Source organism: Protopterus annectens, chromosome 14.part0 (assembly GCF_019279795.1).
Source record: "Protopterus annectens isolate FY-2018-M chromosome 14.part0, PAN1.0, whole genome shotgun sequence".
Classification (NCBI taxonomy): Eukaryota; Metazoa; Chordata; order Ceratodontiformes; family Protopteridae; genus Protopterus; species Protopterus annectens.
This window is the reverse complement of record NC_056748.1, coordinates 907,503,067-907,521,483: the sequence shown is the minus strand read 5'-3', so window position 1 is coordinate 907,521,483 and position 18,417 is coordinate 907,503,067. Positions and strand designations below refer to the sequence as shown.

The 18,417-nt window shown below is 45.8% G+C and overlaps 1 protein-coding gene across 1 annotated transcript in view; it reads left to right on the top strand.

The window, feature by feature from the left end:
• The window catches only part of MARCHF5 (membrane associated ring-CH-type finger 5), a 608,414-nt gene that overhangs the window by 416,250 nt on the left and 173,747 nt on the right, over positions 1-18,417 (top strand). The window contains exon 4 of the mRNA XM_044056699.1: positions 9,504-9,687. Coding sequence (XP_043912634.1) covers positions 9,504-9,687 — 184 coding nt within the window. The remainder of the gene's footprint in view (positions 1-9,503; positions 9,688-18,417) is intronic.

The following is an 18,417-nucleotide window of genomic DNA, read 5'->3' as shown; positions in this document are numbered from 1 at the left end:
CTTCCATCTGATCCTCAGCCTGTGGCCGACATCGGCCTGGTAGAAGGATCCGGATCCACTGCATTGGATAGAGCAGGTACCTTCATGCATGCTGCACAATCCCTCGGTGAGAGCACATCTGCTGAGGCTAAACCGGTGCCGGTTTCCGACACCGGGGGGAACCTGCATTCTCTGAAGGCCCATCTGATCCCTCTGACCCTTTAAAGTCTCCAGATTCCAGGCATCAGACTCCTGCTAGGCCCCTTAAAGAAGGGAAAAAACTCATGAAAGCATGCCTGATTTGGCAGCCTTTTAGTCAAAGCCTTTTTAGTGCTTTCATGGCCTTGAGGCCTACCTCTAATATTAGTGCTTCCACATCCCCTCCACTCCTGAGTTCTAGGCCTCAGATCCTATCACTAGGGAAGAGGAAGACTTCTCTGATTCCTCAGAGTAATCGGTTTCTTATACTTCACAGATTTCTTCCCCTTTGGGGTATGGCTCCCCTGAGGAAGAATCTGTTGATCCTGACTCACCAGCAGAAGACTTGACATTTGGAGAAACTATCTCCAAGATGAAGGAACACTTCAAGTGGGAATCCTCTGAAATGACTGAGGTCCTAAAAAGATATTATGAACTCATTCAGATGGATTCCCCAAGCCCATCTAATGTTCCACCTATCCTGCCTGCCTTTTTAGATGCCTTCTTCTCAGCATCTATTAACCCAGACTCCCAACTAACTGCTCCACGCAGACCAGACAGACTTTACAAGGTGCCTGATACTGCTAAACATCTGCTTAAGTGCCCACCTGGTAATACAGCCACCATCTCCATCTCTACGGACAAAGCCTCTAAACTTCTGCCAACTACCAAAATTCTTCCTGCTGACAAAGACAGCAAAACAATGGAAAGGCTGGGTAAAAAGATTTATACTTCTGCTACCTGGTCCTTCAGAGCGACAAATTACCAAAATCACATGGCCAAGTATGCCTTATATCTCTTGAAATCTGCCACCAAAGTCCTGGCAGATATTCCAGACTGCTCTGCCAAAGCATTATTGACCTCTCTCTTGGCCCCATCTTCCCATGTTACGAGTCACTCCATAAAGTGCAGTTATGATGCTGCTGAATCAGCCAGGTCAGCAGCATCAGCATCTGCCTTACATAGATACTCTTGGCTTCAACTCCAACCCCTGCCTGATGGTTTCAGGGCAAAGTTTATTAATGCTCCCTTAGACATTACTGCATTGTTTGCCTGTAATGTAGCAGACCTTTTCAAGTCACTCCAGCAAAAAGGTAAAGCCATTCCTAAGTTCCAAAGAAACTATCCAGCTAAACTCAGTTTATTAGGAAGCACTCTCGTCCTGCTGCTCCTTCAAGGCCTAGGAAGCTCACAAGGAAACAGCCACCTCCAGCTGGAGCATCTTCCTCCTCTGGCCAGAGACCGCCCTTTCAAGACAGGGCAGGTTGCATCTGACTACCTGCCACCCCTGCCTACTCCACCCCCTCCTTTATACCGCTGTCAGCTCGCCTCTCTCTCACTGCCTCCTTTTGTGGACCAACCTCACCTCAGACAAATGGGTCCTGTCCATACTACAGAACGGTTACTTCATGTCCTGGATCACCTCTCCAAGAAGGAGAGTTATCCCACAACCACCTACACAACAGTTGCACCTCTTGCAACAGGTAGTGCAGACTATGCTAGCTCAGGACACCTTCGAACCAGTCTCCTCGGCTGCAAAAGGAAGAGGATTCTAATCCAGGATCTTTCTGGTCCCCAGGAAAGATGGACCATGGAGACCTATACTATACTAGACCTCTCCCAACTCAACCTTTTCTTAAAGGTCCCTACCTTCAGAATGCTGACCCTTCCAGCCCTATTCCCTCTCCTGATTTCCCGAGGGTTCATGGCAACGTTAAATATAAAGGATGCTTATCTCCACATCCCAATAAAACTAACTTCCAGGAAATACCTGAGGTACTTTATGGGCTCTTCTCACTTACAATTCTCTGCCTTTCCTTTTGGGCTCTACAGTGCACCCAGAGTCTTCGCAAAATGTTTGGCCCCAGTGATTGCTTATTGCAGGACAAAGGAAATACAGATATTCCATTACCTGGATGACATGTTGATCCAGGCTGCCAGCCAAGAGACCCTCCAGCTGCATATCCACATTGTAGTGGCCCTTCTACAGTCTCTAGGATTCCAGCTAAACCTCCCAAAATCCCATCTCCAGCCAACCCAAGACATTGTCTTCCTTGGGTGTAGGTTACGCTCAGATCTCATGGAAGCATAACTACCACCCCTCAAAGTGAACTCATTGATGGCACATCTTCTTCTGGTCCTTCACTCCACAAAGTTGACAGCAAGACAGTTCCTCAGACTGTTGGGCTACACGGCAGCCACCATCCCCGTTGCTACCTTTAGCAAGAGTGCATATGAGAAAGTTACAATGGTATCTTCAATCAGTCTGGACCCAGCACTCCCATCCTCTGGAGCACAGGGTGCCCCTTCTCCCTTGCCTGAAAAAGGAAATACAGTGGTGGTTGGCATAGGTGAACCACAACCCATGTCTTCCCCTCCAACCACCTCAGCCCATACAGGGTAATGCACACAGATGCCTCAGACTTGGGCTGGGGAGCAACTCTGGGCCATCAAAGGGTGCAGGGCCTGTGGCCAAATCCTCACAAACTGGAACACATCAGTGCCCGAGAGATGAGGGCAATTCTTCTGGCCCTCCAGGCGTTTCTGCCTTTCTTCCAGCAGGGCCCTTTGAAGTTTTACACAGACAACACCACTGTGTTGTGGTATCTCAACAAGCAGGGAGGGACCATGTCTTACCTGCTGTACAGACTAGCCTTTCTGGTATGGGAATTTGCCATCTCACAGGGAGCAGGCAGCCTACATTCCCTCTCTCTACAACTCCCAGGCAGATCATCTGAGCAGAACCATCGCAAACAACCACGAATGGATACTTCACAGATCTGGTCCACAGGTGGGGTATACCTCAAATAGACCTATTTGCCTCCTCCATCAACAGGCAACTTCCTGGCTTTTGCACCAGGACACCAGAACCCTAGGCACTGGCAACAGCTGCCTTCTCAATCTCCTGGAAGGGGAAGTATCTATATGCCTTTCCCCCTTCTCAGTAATTCAGAAAGTCCTACTGACAATTCAGCAGGACACTCCAGAAATCTTGTTGGTGACTCCCTACTGGCCCAGACAGCACTGGTTCCCGTTACTTCTACAATTGTCCAAGGGCAATCACCACAAGTTACCCCCCAGAGTGGACCTTCTCGGACAACACAAGGGGTCATTGATTCACCCACAGTGGCAGCTTCTACACCTCACCCTGTGGCTGATAGGATTCTGATACCCTTCAGACACTTTTATAGCAAGAACATGCTCAGTGTCCTGCAGGAGGCCAGAAAACCAAATACAAGCAAATCCTACCTTTCTTAGTGGAAAAGATTCATTTTTTGGTGTCACAAAAGGCAGCTGGACCCACTCTCTAGCAAAACCCCCTCTAGTTCTGTCTTATCTGTGTGAGCTACTGCACACTGGCTTGTCTTATTCATCCATCAAAGTTCATCTGTCTGCAATTTCAGCATGCCTTCCTCTGGATCCACCCTTGGCATCTAGGCTTCCTTCTAAGCTCTTTCTTAAGGGGATACTTCACCTCAGACCTCCCAGGAAACCCTCCCCTCCTCCTTGGGATCTTAACTACGTGTGTGAAAAGCTTATGCTCCCTCCCTTTGAGCCAGCAGATAAAGCTTCTCTAAAACATTGCACATGGAAAACTGTACTGCTAGTAGCCCCGACCTCGGCTAAAAGAGTATCAGAACTACAAGCCCTTATGGCTATTCCCCCCTTCCTAGTTTTTCGCAAGGGTAGGGTTACCCTTAGAACTAACCCATCCTTCATTACCAAGGTGGTGAATGACCTGACCCTTAACCAGGCCACACACTTACCTGTCTTCTTCCCCAACCCACAGGGGGACAGTGAGAGAGTACTGCACTCCCTGGATGTGCATCGACAAATCAGGTTTTACCTGCATAAAACCTAGTCCATCAGACATGCTGACCAACTGTTTGTATCCTTCCAAACTAGAGCCCCGGTGAAGTCAGTGTCCAAGCAGACCATCTCTACTTGGATCTCTAAGGCCATCACCCTCTGCTACCAATCCCATGGTAAATCTCTGCAAGGTGCAGTTAAAGCATATTCCACCAGAGCCATGGCTTTTTCAGTAGGCTTCTTTAAGGACCTGGACACCTCTTCTATCCTGGAGGCAGCTACTTGGTCTTCTGTTCACACCTTCACCAAACACTACAAACTTGACCACATCTCTAGATCCAGGGCAGCGTTTGCCAGGACTATCCTTTGCATTTATATTACATGATCAAACAGTGAAATGTTCGAGCACATAATAATCACCCCCTAAATATCGAAACGCCGTAATGTCGAACAGCAAAAAAAAAAAAAAAAACACCCAAACAAACCATTAAAGGACTCCCCACACCCCCCGGTACTTAAATGTACCAACTCTGAGATCGCACTACAGTGCAGACAATGGAAAACTTCCATGTCCGCACTGTACGGTGATCTCCATTGAACCGTTCGACATTCTGATGTTTCAGTATTTAGGGGTCGATTATTACGTGTTCGAACATATGACTGTTCGATCATGTAATATAGACCCTATCCTTCACGGATTCCTGGAATCTGCCTCTAAACCATCTCCCCAATCACAGTGAGCTTTGGCACTCACCCATATGCAGAATACTGCAATATGGGAATAGAAGGACATAGAAAAGTTGTGTAAAATCTTATCATAACTATATATATATATATATATATATATATGTATATATGTGTGTGTGTGTGTGTGTGTGTGTGTGTATATATATATATATATATATATATATATATATATATACACGTATGTAAATATTTATTAAACATTTGTTTATTTAGTTGAAAAAAGTCAGTAATTTTCATTTGTTGTTTTAATTTTAGTTTTTGTTTTGAAGCAAAATCATGCCACTTTTTCATAAATATGTACAACTTTCCTTACTTACTTTATAACCCTAAGTAATTAAATTAAACTTTTACACTGCTCATGGGTCATATATGAAAGAAATTCTACAGATAGCTGTGGATCACCTATGAAATATATCATCTGCATTTGCCGTCAAGAACAGTATTCAAAGGCAGAAATGTGACGCAGCTTACAGCCATGAAGAAGGCTAAGAAATTATTATGATTGTAGGTGATAACTGAAATGAACTGTGCATTTCATGTGCACAGGGTCAACAGAAGTAGATATATGAACGTTTTCATGAGTGGCTGTGGAAAACAGTAGAAGGTCTGAATAAGAAAAAGGCATTTCTGATACTCCTGGTACTAACTAAAAGAGGTATGAAAAAGTAGCAAACAATGCTATGAATACAGTTCTTGTGCAGCAAGCCTAACCTTCACACTGGTAGCCTCCAAGCCCCCAAATTAAGTCCATACATTGGTGACAGAAAGTGGGCTTAGTGTCATTTTGCAAAAGCTGTGTCCAGGCGCCCAAACAGCTGCTGCTGACAACTCTGTACTTCCGCCGATGACTGCTGCATCTTTTTACTAGGGCCCATCAGTGGGTTGCTTCGGGAGGGGGGGGGGGTTCCAGTTCCACCAAATGGGCTCTCACCTCCGGACAGGGGCTGCTCGCCCTCCCCCATGGCTAGAGCTGTTACAACCAGCTATGGTTGTCAAGGTATAAACGTCAGGAAAGGGGGACACAGCAGCAGCAGTGCAGCTCGTATGACCCCTTACATAGAACTACCAGCACAACAGACCTTGCAGTCGAGGTGGTGTCATGCCAGATTGGTTCTGGCTGTAAGACTGCTCCCAGCCTTCACAAAGCATGTGTAACAATTGATCTAGATCTCCTTCACTAACACTCATTTAAAAAACTTGACAAAAATATGGCCAGTTAAATTGAGACTGAATAGGAGGGGAGTGTACTATACCTTGATAATATGCATTAGTTTAGAAAGATTGCTGTTGAGGACTGTGGATAACTGATTATATCTTGGTTTTGCATGTTACACATTGGGTTGTAGTCTTCATTGGCATTGAAGTCTGACTCGTGTTCTGCATTCTGATTTGAAATCCAAGATGATCACCAGTCCTACTGTGCATGTTTCCCTTAATGGTCTCAAAGTTACTTGAAGACTGAAGTAGTTCCTTATCTGAGAGTTTAGTACTAATAGTGCTTACAATGCCAGCTCCTTTACTAATTTTGTTACTTACATTTATTTTCCTGTATGCTTCAGCTATCTGGGCTGCCACATTCACTTAAGTACATACTACTTTGTAAACTTTTACTTACAGCTTTTCTTCAACCAGCAACTGCAGCATAGTTTTACTTCCAGTACTATTTTCAATTTTAAAATGTGCAGTTGGCTTGGAGTAATAACAGAGCAAAGTTTTAATTTAAGGTCCAATGTAATTTACTGAAGTACGTGCTATTGTTTTCTTCTCTGTCTTTGGAACATGTAGTAGTTTTCTTTTTAACTTTGGCATTATGCAATTTGGGGAATGTACAGTCAGCCATCTGCTCCTGCTCCCAAGGTTGCATGTTATGTCACGCACATCTCCAGACTCCTCCCCCTCTATTATTCGACAAAGCATTTATCGAGAGAGAGGGAGTCTCTTTTACTTGTTTAAGATGTTTTTCATAGTTCAATGTTGTAGTAGAAGTTGAGATTTCCTGCCTGCAGGAGACTGAAGCCAATCTGAATGCCGGAGATCCCACCTTCTCCTTTTGTCTGACAGACACCCTCCCCTTCCAGTGTCAGGTTGTCGGAATTATAAAAGGTAGTTGACTGTCTTCAAGTTCTTTCTTGCAGCAAAAGTTCAGTGAACATATTGTTCATTATATGTGCGTCGTCCATCCATTTAGTCTAAAGCCAGATTTTTAGATAAGAACCCCATGAGGGGCTTTTTTCTTTTTTCTGAGTGTTGGTATTGTATAGGTTAGAGAAAGTTACCAAGCCTTAAGCATGGGAAATAAATGCTACGCAGATATTTTAATTTTTGTGTCTTCTATTGTGCCCAACTGTTTTTAGTGTGCTTACTTTAATGCCAAAACTATAAAATCTATGGGCAAGTCTCTGCAGAGATTTTTGCAGCAAAGATTCCATGGTTGGCCTTGGTATGAGATGACACCCACCAGTATCCCCTGTGAAACACATAAAGTAAGAAGTTTCTGAAAGAGAAAGTCATTATGGAGGCTTATGGTATGGTTTCTATGTTGGTTAGCCCTCCTAGGCTTGAAATCCTTGACAGCAGTGAGGCTGAGTGGTGAGACACCGTCACAACCCCCATCCGATGACTAGTGCAGCTGAGATCTTTTGCATGGCTCCTCAGAAGGCCATCAAATTATCTGCCTTGACAACACCCACTTGAGCTAAAATAGCATTTTCTTTGGTTGGGTGGTTGGCCACTTTGCAGGCACTGATGTCTGATGCATGTGTATTGGCTGCAAATGTGGCTTCCTTGCATTACAGTTTGAGATAAGATTGTAGGAGACTGGATTCAGGTCACAGCCATCCACCTGTGGCCTGAAGCCATACTGACCATACATATATATATCATTAAAATGCAGCCTGTAATATATATTTAAGTAAGCTGGCATAGAATTAAACATTGAGGTGTAAACTGAAAGTTGCTGTTTAATTAATGCAGTAATTCTGACCCCTTTCTAGAGAACTGAAATGTCACTGCTCTGTACTTGGGAGAAGGGATTGAAGGACTGTGATGGTTGAGAGCTGGTGGTGTGATTCACTAGCTGATCTATATGCAAATGCAGCTACATAGTAGAACTGAGAGTCTCATTGTGTGATGGCTGTAAAACAAACCCTTTAGTTGAGATTTATAGATGCCATTGGCTCTTGGAGAATTGGGCAAAATAAAGTGTCTGCATTCTTCGACTTCATCATTCAGAGTACAGAATTCCTGAGATTTACAAGTGAAGTGAATGAAAAGCGGATTGCCTATGTAGATGTCTGGCTAGAAAAGCACATTTAGCAACAAAGATTTACGTCAAGGATTTATAGGAAGATTACTTGTTCAGATAGCTTCCTACTTTTTCCCAGTGGACACAAGATCCGTAGTCAAAGGTCAGTTTGTACGGACAGAAAGGATGACAACAGAAGAGGAAGAAATTTGGGATAAATGTATGAATTCAAAGGATATGTTTAAGAAAAGAGGTTATCCAGTATATTTTATTGATAAGATCATGTTAGAGGTAGTTAATAAAATAGAAAGGAAGTATTTCACTCCCATTTCTAAAAGGTAAACAGCCAGATATGAATATTAATAGTGAACAACATGAACCACACACCATGCACTTGCACTATCTACGAACATGAACAATAATGCTGATCCAGTCAAATGGAAATAAATGAGTTCTTACATTGTCCATTTTCTTACCAGGTACACTGTGGAGACATGGTGTATAAAAAACATCTTAGAAAAAAAAAAAAACGGTCATTAATTTTGGAAGATAGAGAAATAATGGCGAGACTGGGCATTAAACCAAAAATGGTGCATGAAAAAGCATTTAATTTAAAAGCAATATTGGAGTAAGAGTAAAACAACCTAAGAATATTATTGGTATGAGAAAAGTTGGTACATGTAAATATTGTAAATGTATACTGACAGCCAACAGTATTAACATCAATGGGAATAAGATTAAGTTGTTTGGAAATTGTAATTGTAATACCATGACTGTGATGTACATGGCGATTTGCGACTCATGTGGGATCTTGCATCAGGAAGACAGAAAGGAGGTTGAGAAGACAGGGTGTATGAAAACCACTATGAGATGAAAAAAGGAAAAAGAAACAAACGCAGTGTTTAAACATTGTATGTACTACCCAACACACAATTTCAAATTCATGGTTTTGAAAAAACTAAACAGGAACAGCAAGGGGGACCTTGGAAGCTTTTCTTAGAGAAGTATGAACTCTATTGGCTGCTGCGGCTGGGAGCAAGTTACTGGCCAGGGCTTAATGATGTACTTTCAGTTTCATCTATTCTGAAATTGAAGGCGCAACAGAGATAAGAAAATATATGATGGTCGTTTTGTGTAAAGCGGCAGGATCATAGTGCATCAGCATTGGCAAAAGAGGGGATGTCGTGATCACATGATGGATTTCAAAAAGTTATTTAATTGAATTTGTTACTGTGTGTTTTTATCCAACGATGTTTTCTGTTGTGGAAGATGAAAGTGCTTATGAGTTTGTGGATTTATATTTATATATTAAAAATACAGAATTTTTAACTTTATCAGCTTGCTTGGCCTGCTTTTGGTGGTGGTTTGTAGTTGTGGCAAAATAATTGCTTCCCAGTATTATCTCCCAAATGTTTAATGATAATGAAAAATGAATGCTCAAGATAAAGTGCTGATTTGTTTGGGATATTTTGTAATTTAATTCTAATGTCCAGTTTCACGTGTTGTCTTATTTTCAATTAAATAGGTTGTTGGCCATAAAGAGGGATTGGATGTCATGGAGAGGGCTGATCCATTATTCCTTTTGATTGGGCTTCCTACAATTCCAGTCATGCTAATTTTAGGCAAAATGATTCGCTGGGAAGACTATGTGTTGAGACTGTGGCGCAAGTACTCAAATAAGTTGCAGATTTTAAACAGTTTTTTCCCAGGTAATACTACTGGCATGCTTATTCCATTACTTAATTTCAGTATTGAAGAAACTGTTGTAGTAAAAGGCATAATCAGACTGAGGATTTATAATGGCGCACTTGACCTTAGAAGCAAATCTGTTTACATTTTGATTATGCCATGTTATTTTATCATAAACCCTAATATTTAGCAAAGTATTACCAAACAGTTAAAAAAGAAACAAAACCAATAATCAGAAATGTATATAGCAACTGTAATACTGCAAGTAGGACTGTATAAGAATAGAGAAGTAGTAGTAATTTTGTGATCTGATGTTGTTAATCTTCTTTCCGTTCATCACTGATGGGTTTGGTTCCGAGCCTTCGGAACCGAGTCAGCCTATTACCAAGCTCGTGCCAGCCAAAAAAACTCTTGAGCTAAGTCTCTACCCAGAATGCCCTTCTCCCTGTTACCTCAGATCTCGTTTGCCGCATAGCCATAAAGCCGCGTTTCAGCCGAGCTCTCAGCTAAGTAAAATCTTTTTTGATATTTGTGTAAAAGTTTTTGGATATCTTACTTTTTACTAAACCTTTAGTATTTCTAGTGTCTTTCTTTGATCTAACCATATATTCTCCACTCTACCCATTGTTACCGTTGGCAAACTTAAGTACCATTGTTGGTATGGCCTTTTCCCTTACCCCTGTGGTATTTCTACAATACCATAGCTGGCATTGCTTTCTCTTGCTTAACCTGTTAGCTTTTATCTCTATTCAGGTGTTTCCCTTTCTTCTCATATACAGTGTGTTGTTATATTGGTATTTTTCTTGTGATTTTTTGTGATTTTTGAACTGGGTGACTTCATTATTGTTGGCTTATACAGTTAGTTGTGGTGTTCTTTCTACTAAAATGTCTGATAAGTAGGGTACCTCTGGCTTTAAACATTGTGCTTCTTGTTAGGCCAAGTTACCTAACAGTGACTTGCATGATGACTGTGTATTCTGTTTGGGAGTGGCCTACCTTTCGGTGCAGCCTCCATGTGATATTTGTCAAAGTTTCCGCCAACACACTCTTAATGAGTGCAAAAATAAACTTATTCTGAAGGGGTTACTCAAGTCTCCTTTCTCAGAGGCCATTTCTGTGATGGAGGTCTCAACCCCTCTTTCTAAGGACAAAAAGAGATCCCATTCTTTTCCTTCTTCACCATCGGGTGATCAGAGCAAACCTGAGAAATCTAAGGTCCCCAAGTTATCATCTGAGCATAAATCTGCCTCTTCGGCTCTGCCTTCCTCGGCTCCGACCGTTTCAAAACCTTCAGTACCAATGCTTGTATTGGCAAAGACCCTGCCTTCGGCACCGATCATAGATCTTACTACACTTATTTCGACTTCGGCACCTGTAGCTACTTTGGCTCAGGGCACACCTTTGACTTCAGTTTCCATTTTGGAACCGACTGTTTCGGCTCTTGAGTGCCACTTTGGTACCGAGCGTTGTACTGACCACACTGGATCTGATCCCTTTGCTTCCGGTCTCGAAACTAGAAACTTCAGTGCCGGCAGACCTTGCACCATGGACCCGATACTCTCCCTCAGTAGACCCGTTTCTGGGCTAAGCGTATAGCCGATTTCTCGAACGTCCTGTCTCCCCATCTGAAGTATCCACTAAATCCACCAGGAGCCTTTCGGAACACAACGTGGTGCGTCTTGTGGACCAGCTGTTGGTAGCTAGGGGGATTCCATCACTCTCTAAAACCCATCCACCTGCTGGACTTGGGTTGCCTTATCCACGGACTCCATCTTGCACTCCTCCTTCTACCATCTCAGTTCCAAAGCCTTCTATTCTGACATCCCTCTTGGAACCCACCGCCCACTACTGTGCACCTCACTTCGGCTCCGAGTTTGTCCCTTTGGTCTTCGGTTCCCACCAAATCAGTCCTTCCTCAGTCTGGGGATTGGGGGATGGATGCGTCGGCCCAGGGTATGGTGCCAACTTTCTTCTCTGTTCCCTCATTGACACTGATGGCTGCGTCTTTGACAATCTTGCTTGAGGCTCCACCCGTAGGGGTGGGTCCATCTGAGCGGGGTGTGACCCAGGTCCCAGGCTCCCATCCCTCTTTGGGCGGGTCTGCCTTCCGCATGATGGAGAGGGCTCTTGCTTCTGGTAGCACTCCTATGATGTCGGAACCCCAGTTTTCGACCCCTGAGCTGCAGCTGTCACAGACCACTCCCCGGGACACCAGGCAGAGAAGCCGCAGGACACCCCTGTTCAGGGTGCCCTCTCTTCCAAATCCTCCTCAGAGATGCCCACTGAGGAGCCCCCTCGGAAGAAGACGTGCACAAGGAAGCATGTGGACTCACCTGAGGAGTCCTTAGCAGAAGACACATTACGATGATGGTGAAGGGTCCCCAAGGTCACCTCCTGATAATGTCTCCTTCGGAGACATCCTGGAAATGTTAAACAGAGAGGTGACTGGAAGGCCTCCAACCCTTCGTCTGAGGAGTCTGTGTTCCTGCAGGCTTTTCGTGCCCAGCCGTCTTCCTCTTGGGTGACCCCACCTGCTGATGAACTCGTCCAGCTCATCGTGCAGCACACATGGAAGAACCCTGATTCCATTGAGGTGATCCCCCGGAGACCAGAAAAAATTCTGCTCCCTCCTGTTGACAGTCAACACTGGTCGAAAGGGTTACCAGTTGATGCTATGGTGGTGGCGGTGGCCTCGAAAAAGGACTTGGCTGAAGAAAGTCCCACTGTCCACCCACCCAACAGGGAGTCCCGGGTGGTGGGCAGACTTGGGAAGCATATTTTTGCATCAGGGACCTTTGCTATATGGTCCCTGAATTATATTTGGTACATTTTACAAGGCTCCAGAGGGACTTGATCTCTGAACTCTCTGGGACACTTGCATGACAGTTGTCTGACGAGGTCAGGGACAAGGTGGCCTCGCAGCTAGCAACCCTGGAATCAATATCCAACTCTTCCATGAGGTTGCTCTCACACGACCGAAGGGGCAGCTAGAGCAGTGGGTTCAGGCATTGTTATGAGACATCATGCGTGGATGCACATCTGTGACCTCGCAGATCCCTTCAGGTCTTCCTTTCTGAACGCTCTCATCGAAGCTCCATCCCTCTTCGGCTCCAAAGTGAAGAACATGCTAGCTAGGTGCGAGCAAGATGGAAAATCCCGGTCTGCCGTAGGCCTACGGTTTTCCATCCCTCAACGTACCTTCTGCAGGAATCAGAGGAGTGGGAAAATGTGGCATAAGAAATCTCAGGGTCCTTTCCATGCCACACGTGGTGATGATACTCGCAGAGGGGGTAACAATTCTGGAAGATGCCCCTATAGAGGCAGAGTGGGGTCCTCACAACCAAGGCTCCAGGGACTCTTTTTCTGGGCAGCCTTATCAGCGCTTCTGAGGGATGGCCTGATTGCTTACCTCTGGAAGGAGTTGGGGTTCGTTTCTCTCTGCACTAAGCTGCCTGACACTCATCACTACCGATCGTTGGGTGCAGAATATTATCACCAGAGGTTACACCATTCCCCTTTCTTGTCAACCAAAATTTCCAAGAAAACTTCCTGATGTTCCACCCAATCAAAGGGAAGCAGCAGCCTCAGAGATTATAAAGCTGTCTCAGAAAAGAGTCATCCAACCAGCCCCATCAGACCAGTGTGGATCCGGATTTTACTCGAGATTCTTTTTGGTGCCAAAAAAGACAGGGGACTGGAGACTCATTTTTGGATCTCAGCAGCTTAAACAAGTCTGTCACCCAAACCAAATTCCAGATGGTCACGGTTCAGTCCATCCTTCCCTTTTTAACAGAAGGTGATTGGATGTGCTTTATAGATCTCCGGGACGCGTATTACCACATCAAGATGGACAAATGCTCCAGGAGTCTGCTTCGCTTCTGCCTAGGAGCCAGTCATTACCAATTCCATGCCCTGCCGTTCAGTTTCTCTACAGAGTGTTCACGAAATGCATGGCAGTGGTAACAGCTCACTTGAGACTAAAAGGATTCCGGGTGTTTCCATATCTCCCCACCGCCCCCACCAAGCATCTTCTGGTAACTGCCCTACAACATACTCTCTCTCTCTCTCTGGCACAATTGTTGGGAATAACGATACATTGGGAGAAATCAAATCTTATCCCTATATGACAAATATAGTTCATAGGAGCAATGTTCAGTACTCAGTCCTGTCTGGTATCACTCCCTCTTCACAGACTCCACCGATTGAGGCTTCAAATCTGAGTGATTCTCTCTCAAACATCAGTCCCTGCAAGACAAGTTCTTCAAGCTCTGGATTTTATGGCTGCATCAGTTCCAATAGTGGCTCTAGCAAAGCTACATATGTGACTTCTGCAATGGCTCCTTCTGTGTCAGTGGTTCCCAAACTGTCATCCCCTGGATTACAAGATTTGAATAACCAACTCTTGCAAACAGGACCTGCTTTGGTGGATGAGGCCAGACGAAGATCTTCAGAGCTGACATTTTCAACCCACCAAGCCCACAGCCATTGTGACCAAGGATGCTTCTCTTCGGGGGGGGATTTTCAGGGAAAGACTGTCCAAGGCACATGGTCCACGTCGGAGGCCCACCTGCATATCAGTGTCCTAGAACTGAGAGATGTGCTGTTAGTGTTGCAGGCTTTCCATGTGGCTCTCCCCTCCGGGACAATTACAATCCAGTCAGACAATATGTCACTGGCTGGGTACATCAAGCAAGCAAGGAGGAACAAGTCCTACCCCCTTTGTCGAGAAGCCATGAGAATCTGGCAGTGGGCGATAGCTTCCAACCTCTTTCTGATAGCAATGCATATCCCATGGAGCTCCAACGTGATTGCAGACAAACTGAGCAGATGCATCCTCATGCTCCACAAGTGGTCCCTCAACCCCTCGGTGGTGTCTGTCATCTTCAGCCACTGGGGCCAGCCTTGCTGCGATCCTTTCGCCTCCCCATCAAACACCAAGTGCAGCAGCTATTTCGCCCTACTTCCCCCACAGGGGGAGTCACCAAAGGATGCTCTGATCCACGACTGGCCTACGGGACTTCTCTACGCCTATCCTCCCATTCCTCTTGATCCCACAATTCCTGAAGAAAGCTCTTCGCTTGAGATGCAAGGTGGTCCTCATAGCCCCATTCTGGCCTCGACAAGTTTGGTTCCCCTTTCTTCAGCCCCACCTAGTATTCCCGCCGTGGATTCTGGACCCTCTACCAGATCTGATCACTCACCCTCAAGGGTTGAATCACCTGAACCTGTTCACTCTCAAGCTGACAGCTTGGTTTCTCCACTTCTGCTAGTTGCCAGGCAGGCTAATCTCTCCTCACCTGTTCGAGACATCATTCTAGCCACTCACGAACCATCCACCAGAAGACTATATCAGGATAAATGGAAAAGATTTTCCATTTGGTCCAAGGATAACATGCTAGACCTGTATTCGGCTCCAGTAACTGCAGTGCTTCAATATTTGGCTAAGTTTTTTGATAAGAGCCTCTGCCTCTACAGTTCGCGTACATGTACTGGCAATTTCTAACTTCCACAATGGTATAGATGGCACCCTCTTATTTCGTTACGCCTTTACAAGGCTTTCTTCAAAGGGACCTCTCAACTCAGGCCTCCCGTCAGACAACCTGTAGTACCATGGAACCTCACTTTAGGCCTTTGAGCCTGTGGCTAAGTGTGCCCTAAAGTTCTTGTTTTGGAAATCTTTGTTCCTGGTAGCCATTAGCCATTACTTCTGCCAGAAGAGTCTTGGACCTGCAGGCATTGTGTATCAAGAAGCCCCATCTGGTCTTTCATAAAGACAGAGTGTCACTTCGAACGAATCCATCCTTTCTTCCCAAAGTTGTTTCTGAATTCTCTATTAACCAGTCCATTGATCTACCAGTGTTCCTTCCGAATTTTGCCAATAGAGAAGAGTATTGCCTTCACAACTTAGACGTTCCTAGACAATTAAGGATGTTATGTAGTCCAATCTCTCCTACATTCTTACCCGTGGGTTCGGAGCCGAATATCGGCTCCGACTCGGCCAAACTTTTCTAGCTCGAAGTCTTTCTATTGGCTGGGCTAAGAAGGTATCCCATGCTGCATTGCTGTATATCCCCAGATCTCGTTTGCTGCTCGTGTAGTTCGGACGTGGTCTCGCTCTTGGCTGTGGCTAAGTACCCTTTTTTCTTCTTCTTGAGAGAATTTATTACAAACAAAAAGCTATTTTAATAGCTATTGCTCTTTTGGTGTTATTTTGTGAAAAAAATTTATAGTTCTGTGGTATCCCACTAGCCGTTCCAACGGGCTAGGCCCGTTTCAGTTAGAGGACCTAGTCTGTCCCCTTGCTTCCCTGTGTTCCACCTTTCCGGCCTAAAACCGTTTTAGTTAGAGGTTTTAGTCCTAATCCCTCTATTGTACGTGTGTCAGAGGATAGTTTGTTAGTATTTTGTTAGTGGTAGTTTTTTTCCCGCGCTGAGTGTGGTGTTAGTCTGTAGCTGTTTTTTTTTTTCCAGTCAGTGCTGTTCCTTTGATTTTTGGTCTTTGTGACTGTTGTTAATCCTTTACAATGCCTAAAGATTCTAAGGAGCATAAGCCCTCGGGCTTCAAGAAATGCTCAAAGTGTGGCTATAAAATGCCCATTACCGATGGGCATTCGGTATGTGTATATTGTCTGGGAGCAATCCATCTGCAAGTGTCTTGCAGCTTCTGTCATGCATTTAGTCCCAGGGTGCTTCAGGAAAGAAAGAATAAGTTAATTCTGAAGGGACTTCTGAAACCCTCCTTCGAAGAGGGTCTGGAATCTGCTTCCAGCTCTAAAGCTAAAGCCACTAAATCAAAAAAGAGGTCTCCGGCTCCTTCAATCTCCTCAGAGCCACCAGAGAAAGTCGCTAAATCAACTTCGACATCCTCGGCTCCACTGTCTTCGCGGCCACAGGAAGTGTCAGTTGTGATGGAACTGGCGTCAGCTCCAATTACATTGGAACCTATTCGGAGCTGATCACCCAGTATTAGGCAAGTATCACCTGAGAGGTGATCTCGATCTCCCTCCCTGTCCTCCAAATCCTCCAGGACATTATCGGATGTGGACGTCGATAGAGTGGTGCAGAGACTCCTTCAGTCACTGGTCTTGGCGAAATTGTTCTCGGCTCCGTCCCAGTCGGCTCCAGAGCCCATCCTGCAATCTACTTCGATTCTTCCTCCTTTCCTCCGAGCGCATCCCAGCTTTCAGAGCCAGAGTGCTCGGCTCCACGTGATGTGTACAGGTCGGTTCCGATGGCCCCTCCTGGCATATCGGTGCCGACGTCAGGTCTGACCCCCGTCTGCACCATCCACGGGATTCGGGACTCTGGATTCTTCAGTCGGACCCGAGGGAGAGGCTTCGGGACATCCTTCGGTTCCTAGTCTCCCTGTCGGTGCTTCTGCGCGGGGAAGTCTGACTCCTATCATGGCTTCGGAGGCTGGTCACTCCTCGGACTCAGGGGGACTGGCCTTTGAGGCCATGCGGAGTGCACTGGCCAGATCATCAGCAACATCATGCGGGTCGGTCATTCTGTCCCCTACTACTCCGGTGCGTGTCTCTGATCACCACCTGTCTTTAGACAGCGGAGCCCCAAGGCCTCAGGGTACCCCCAGGAGCGGTCCCCAAGTTTCTGAGGGCCCCTCAGAGTGCTTGCTTGAGGAGCCCCCTAGAAAGAAAACGTGCAAGAGGAAGCACATAGACTCCCAGGATGAGTCTCTTAACTCAGATACTGACCTCAAGGAATCGGAGGGGTCCCCCAAGTCATCCTCTGAGGATGTTTCTTTCTCTGACATCCTAGAAATATTGAAACAAAGAGGTGACTGGACGTCCAAGCCCCCCTCCGAGGAGGAGTTGGTTTTCCTGAAGGCCGTCGGTGCTCAGCCGTCTGCCTCCTGGGTGTCTCCACCCTTCGACGATCTCCTGGATTTGATTTGTCGAAGGGTATGGGAGAACCCTGACTTTGTGGAACCAGTCCCCAGGAGACCCACTAAATTTCTGTCTGCTCCCCCTGGTAAGGAATTTCTGTCCAAGGGAGTCCCTGTGGATGCCATGGTGGTGGCAGTGGCCACTCAGAAGGAAGTAGCTGAGACTTTTTCCACCGTCTATCCTCCTAACAAGGAGTCTAGGACCATGGACCGGTACAGGAAGCGTACCCTTTCTTCAGCGATCTTTACCTTACAGTCGCTGAATTACTTATCTCACTACACGGCTCCAGAGAGATCTCCTCAAGGAGCTTGGAGATGCTCTCACAGGTAACGTTTCTGAGGCGGTGACCCAGACGGTTAATGCCCAGATGTCTGCCCTCAATTCCATCATTAACTCCTCCATGAGGCTGATTTCATATGCAGCCGAGGGAGCGAGTAGGGCAGCAAGCTCAGGAGTCGCCCTTAGGAGGCAAGCCTGGATGCGCCTTTGTCATTGTGCAGAAGCCTTCAAGTCTTCATTCACCAGTGCCCCTTTTGATGGTTCCTCCTTGTTCGGAACCAAGGTGAAAGACACCCTTACCAGGTGCGAGCAGGAGGGAAAAACTCTGCTGTAGTGGTCCGTTTTTCCCTTCCCTCTAGGCCTTACCCCAAGGCCCAGAGGGGTGGAAAAATGTGGTTCAAGAAATCACAAAAGTTTTTTCCCGGTGCACAAGGTGAGCCCCCCCCCCCTCCAGAGGCAGAGGGGGGGGTTATTCAGAAAGATGCCGCCGTAGAGGCAGAGGAGGCCCCCATAACTCAGGAGACCGCGATTCCTTTCGCGGTTCTCCCTACCGTCGCTCCTGATGGGA